Source organism: Cebus imitator, unplaced genomic scaffold, assembly GCF_001604975.1.
Source record: "Cebus imitator isolate Cc_AM_T3 unplaced genomic scaffold, Cebus_imitator-1.0 Scaffold234, whole genome shotgun sequence".
Taxonomy (NCBI): domain Eukaryota; kingdom Metazoa; phylum Chordata; class Mammalia; order Primates; family Cebidae; genus Cebus; species Cebus imitator.
Window position 1 is genome coordinate 463,048 of NW_016107549.1, and position 5,709 is coordinate 468,756.

The 5,709-nt window shown below is 52.0% G+C and overlaps 1 protein-coding gene across 2 annotated transcripts in view; it reads left to right on the forward strand.

The window, feature by feature from the left end:
• Positions 1 to 5,709, forward strand: part of PRKACA (protein kinase cAMP-activated catalytic subunit alpha) — a 28,608-nt gene that overhangs the window by 18,429 nt on the left and 4,470 nt on the right. For both annotated transcript variants that reach the window (XM_017497634.2, XM_037727534.1), the window contains exons 5-8: positions 728 to 810; positions 3,709 to 3,835; positions 3,925 to 4,020; positions 4,115 to 4,237. In XM_017497634.2, coding sequence (XP_017353123.1) covers positions 728 to 810; positions 3,709 to 3,835; positions 3,925 to 4,020; positions 4,115 to 4,237 — 429 coding nt within the window. The remainder of the gene's footprint in view (positions 1 to 727; positions 811 to 3,708; positions 3,836 to 3,924; positions 4,021 to 4,114; positions 4,238 to 5,709) is intronic.

Here is a 5,709-nt window from a genome sequence, read left to right on the forward strand (position 1 = left end):
TTTTGAGACAGCGTCTCACTCAGTCACCCAGGCTGGAGTGCAGTGGTGCAGTCACAGCTCACTGCAACCTTTACTTCCCAGACTGAAGCGATCCTCCCACCTCAGCCTCCTGAGTAGCTGGAACTACAGGTGCACACCATGATGCCCAGCTAATTTTTGTATTTTTTTGTATAGACAGGGTTCTCACTGTGTTACCCAGGCTGGTCTCAAACTCCCAGGCTCTAGTGATCCACCCACCCCGGCCTCCCAAAGTACTGGGATTATACAGGCATGAGCCACCACACCTGGCCCTCTGTAATAATCTTTCTAACAAGGGGTCACCTTTTTAATTTTGGGCCCCACTAATTCTGCAGCCCATCATGGTCCTATTTTACAGATGACAAAACTGTGGCCTCAAAGCGTTACTCAAGCTCCCAGAGCAGGCCACTACAGAGTCCTCTCTCTCCTGCCAGGGCAGGCTAGCCAGGTCCCGACATACCACTGAGCCAGCCCTTGCTTTCACCTTTATAACGGCAGGATGAGGGTCAACCCTGCTTCCTGGGCAGAATGAAATGCAGCATGTGGGTTCAGCCAGCAAAGCACCTGGTTCCTAGAACATGATTCCTACGGGGAGCCAGAATCCCTGTTGTCATTTAACGTTTGAACACGAGCCAGGGAGGCCCCAAGGCCTTCAGATATGGCAGGAGGCTCAGGGAGTGGGCCCCTGATCAGCCGCTGCCTCCCACAGGACAACTCAAACTTATACATGGTCATGGAGTACGTGCCTGGCGGGGAGATGTTCTCACACCTACGGCGGATTGGAAGGTTCAGGTAAGCGGGCCACCACCCCCATCACATCAGGCTGTCAGGGTGTCCACAGGTGGCAGTGCACGACCAAGACCCCGGGGGATGCAGAGGAGTCCAGCATGCTTGAACATGCAAGTGAGCTCCCAGAAGCCAGTGGGTTTCTGCTTCCCCTATGCTGAGGAATGAGTGATACTTCAACCACCACAAAGCGAAACAGAGCAAACATGGCAACTTAGGTGGCCAGATTGAAGCTGGTGCCGGCGCGGTGGCTCTTGCCTGTGATCCCAGCACTTTGGGAGGCTGAGGCGGGCAGATCACCTGAGGCCAGGAGTTCGAGACCAGCCTGGTCAACATGGTGAAACCCTGTCTCTACTAAAAATACAAAAATTAGCTGGGTGTGGTGGTGGGTACCGGTAATCCCAGCTACTTGGGAGGTTGAGGCACAAGAATCACTTGAACCCTGAGACAGAGATTGCCTTGAGCTGGGGTCACACCACTGCACTCCAGCCTTGGTGACAGAGCAACACGCCATCTCAAAAAAAAAAAAAAAAATTGGCTGGGTGCAGTGGCTCACGCCTGTAATCCCTGCACTTTGGGAGGCTGAGGCAGGTGGATCACCTGAGGTCAGGAGTTCGAGACCAGCCTGGCCAACATGATGAAACTTCATCTTTACTAAAAATACAAAAAATCAGCCAGGCATGTTGGCGGGCACCTACAATCCCAGCTACTCAGGAGGCTGAGGCAAGAGAATCACTTGAACCCAGGAGGCAGAGGTTGCAGTGAGCCAAGATCGTGCCACTGCACTCCAGCCTGGGTAACAAGAGTGAAACTCTGTCTAAAAAAAAAAAAATTGCAGTTGGTGGTTTTGTGCATTTTTTTTGAGCCCCAAAAAGTGGCATGCATCTGTAGTCCCACTATTCTTGAGGCTGAGGCCAGAAGATCACTTGAGCTCAAGAATTTGAGGCTGGCACAGTGGCTTATGTCTGTAATCCCAGCACTTTGGGAGGCTGAAGTGGGTGGATCACGAGGTCAGGAGTTCGAGACCAGTCTGGCCAATATGGTGAAACCTCGTCTCTACAAAAGAAAAAAAAAAAAAAATTAAGGCTCGGCGAGGTGGCTCATGCCTATAATCACAGCACTTTGGGAGGCCAAGGTGGGTGGATCACAAGGTCAAGAGATCGAGACCATCCTGGTCAACATGGTCAAACCCTGTCTCTACTAAAAATACAAAAATTAGCTGGGCATGGTGGCGCAAGCCTGTAGTCCCAGCTACTTGGGAGGCTGAGGCAGGAGAATTGCTTGAACCCAGGAGGCGGAGGTTGCAATGAGCCGAGATCGCACCATTGCACTCCAGCCTGGGTAACAAGAGCAAAACTCCATCCCCCAAAAAATTTAAATTTAAATTTAAAAAAAAGAGAATTTGAGACTAGCCTGGGCTACATAGTGACATTTTGTCTCCTCTTTTAAAAAAAATTATTTTATATAGATCAATAGTTTTATATGTATAGATTTTAATGTATATTTTTATACATAAAATGAAACTACATAAATGTGTAAGTTTAAGATATAGGCCAGGTACTGTGGCTCACACCTGTAATCCCACTTTGAGAGGGCAAGGTGAGCAGATCACTAGAGCCCAGGAGATTGAGATCAGCCTAACATTGTGAGACCCCATCTACACAAAAAATAAATTTAAAAAAAAATTAGCCAGGTATGGTGGCACATACCTGCAGTCCCAGCTCGTGGGGAGGCTGAGGTGGGAAGACACGCTGAGCCTGGGAGTTCAAGACTGCAGTAAGCCATGACCACACTACTACACTCCAGACAGGGTAACAGAGACCCTGCTCAAAGAAAAAAAAAATTTTAAACTTATAAACTTATAAGTTTATAAATGTCATTTTATTTTTTGAGATAGTGTTTTGTTCTTGTCGCCCAGGCTAGAGTGCAGTGGCATGATCTCGGCTCACCGCAACCTCTGCCTCCCGGGTTCAAGTGATTCTCCATCTCAGCCTCCTGAGTAGCTGGGACTATAGATGAAGGCCACCTCACCTGGCTAATTTTCGTATTTTTAGTAGAGACGGGGTTTCTCCATGTTGGTCAGGCTGGTCTCAAACTCCTGACCTCAGGTGATCTGCACTCCTCGGCCTCCCAAAGTGCTGTGGTGACAGGTGTGAGCCACCACGCCTGGCCTGGTAGTTGTATTTTAGGTAGATAACTGTAGATTCACTTAATGCACAGATCTTCAGTGCTATATTCCACAAATTTTGGCAGTTGTATACAGCTACCTAACCTCCACCCAAAACAGTATATGGAACTTTTTCTATCTCCCAAGAAAATTCTCTTGAATCCCTTTTTTTCCTCCAATAATATACAAAGGTGGGGTCTTGCTATACTGCCCAGGCTAGTCTCAAACTGCTGGGCTCAAGCGATCCTCCCACCTCAACCCCCCAAAATACTGGGATTACAGGCGCCGGCCAATGTGCCCGACTGACTCCCTCTCCTGACACGTCACATCCCCGACAAAGGCAGTCATCCTTTGACTTCAAACACCGTGCCTTTGTTTTGTCCGGGCGTGGACATGATATAAATGGAATCATTCATGTTCTTTTGTGTCTTCTCTTGCTTAACATAATCGGTTTGAAATGCAGCCGAGTTGTGGAGTGGAGGCAGGCAATGTCCTGCTGGCGGTGGTGGTGCTGAGTGGAATTCCACTGTATGAATAGAGCTCAGTCTGTGATTCCATTCCCCTATGGATGGACCTACAGGCTGTTCCCCAGGTCGGGCCACCTAAGAATCAGGTGCCTTGCCTTTCTGACAGCTGGACTGGGGGTGTCTTCCCCTGGGGGAGGCTCTGCAGGACCACCTGCTGGACCCTTTTGGGGCCTGGCCAGTGATGTTCACCTCCCCATTTGTCCCCATCAGTGAGCCCCATGCCCGTTTCTACGCGGCCCAGATCGTCCTGACCTTCGAATATCTGCACTCGCTGGATCTCATCTACAGGGACCTGAAGCCGGAGAATCTGCTCATCGACCAGCAGGGCTACATTCAGGTGTCCACCAGGCCGGGCAAGGGGCAGCCCTGGGCAAGCTGTGGCCTGGCCCCTCCCTCCCCGCCAACTGCCTATTCTTGTGCCCACAGGTGACAGACTTCGGTTTCGCCAAGCGCGTGAAGGGCCGCACTTGGACCTTATGTGGGACCCCCGAGTACCTAGCCCCCGAGATCATCCTGAGCAAAGTAGGCGCCTCCCCAGCCCCTCTTCCCCGGAGGCTGGCTCTGCTCGCCATCTCTCGCCCCCTCCTTACCCTGTGCCCCCCCAATCTTGCTCCAGGGCTACAACAAGGCAGTGGACTGGTGGGCCCTGGGGGTTCTTATCTATGAGATGGCCGCTGGCTACCCGCCCTTCTTCGCAGACCAGCCCATCCAGATCTATGAGAAGATCGTCTCTGGAAAGGTGAGGCCTGGATGCGGGGCACAGCCCTGGAAGAATCAGACAGTCCCTTCCCCCTCACCCATCCTACTCTCTGGGGAGCGCTGCTTGTTGTCAGAATCACCTAGAAGTTCCGTAAGTCAGGCCAGGTGGTAAAGCTAGACGCACCAATACCTCCAGCCCCCTGGCTGTCCAGCGCCAACCCCGCGGTTCCAGAATCCCAGGGGCTTCCAAAATCCTGAGCCTCACGGGAACTTCCCTGCTGCAGAACACAAACCACCCTGCCCAGTGACCCTCCTCACCTCTCCTTGTCCCCGTCAGTGTGAGTTTTCGCAAGTTCCAAGATGTATTTGGTTCCCAGGTGCTGTCCGCAGCCTTGCCAAGGAGGACCCTCGCTTAAGGTTTAAGGCTCATGCTTCCTCTCCCAAACACAGACTTGTCAAACTCTGAGGGTTCAGATGAGGGGTGGTGAAACCATCTGAGCTTGCATCTATGACAGGCGCAAAGTGCCTGCCATCTGCCAGGCCCCAGATTCACCCCCTCACTCGCACCCCGAGATGGTGGCACCCTCTGTAGAAGTGAGGAAACCGGCTGGGAAAAGAGATGTGTCCTGGCCAAGATCACACCTTAGTGAGTAAGAAGAGTCATCATAGGCACTGATGGCTGGAGAGAGGTTGGGGACCCCACCTCTGCCCTCAGCTCAGCCACCTTGCTGGGAGGACCCAACCATCCCCCGACCTGGTCCAGCATCTCCTACACAGGAGCTTCTGGTCGGCCCAGAGTCACCACACCGGGGTGGGAGCACCCTCAGGCTCAGCCTGGGCCCAGTCCCAGCTCCGGCACCGACTGGCTTTGAAACGTTAGGGCTGGGTGCAATGGCTCACGCCTGTAATCCCACCACCTTGGGAGGTGGAGGCTTGAGGCCAGGAGTTCCAGACTAGCCTGGGCAACATAGCCAGACCCCATCTCTTTTTTTAAAAAAATACCTAAAAATTAGCTGGGCGTGATGGTGCACCCCTAGTCCCAGCTAATCGGGAGGCTGAGGCAGGAGGATCATTTGAGCCCAAAAGGTCAAGACTGCAATGAGCTGTGATTGCACCACTGCAATCCAGCCTGGGCTACGAGCCAGATCCTGTCTTTTAAAAAAAATTCAGGCAACTGGGGTGCTCTGGCTAGACACATAGCATCACTAAAAGGGAAAGATGAAGGCCAGGCAGAGTAACTCACACCTGTAACCCCAGCATTTTGGGAGGCCAAGGCGGGTAGATCACAAGGTCAGGAGTTCAAGACCAGCCTGGCCAAGATGGTGAAACCCCATCTCTACTAAAAATAAAAAAAATTAACCAGGTATGGTGACGGGTGCCTGCAATCCCAGCTACTCAGGAGGCTGAGGCAGAGAACTGCCTGAATCCAGGAAGCGGAGGTTGCAGTGAGTTGAGATCGTACCACTCCACTCCAGCCTGGGTGACAGAGCAAGACTCCATCTCTCAAAAAAA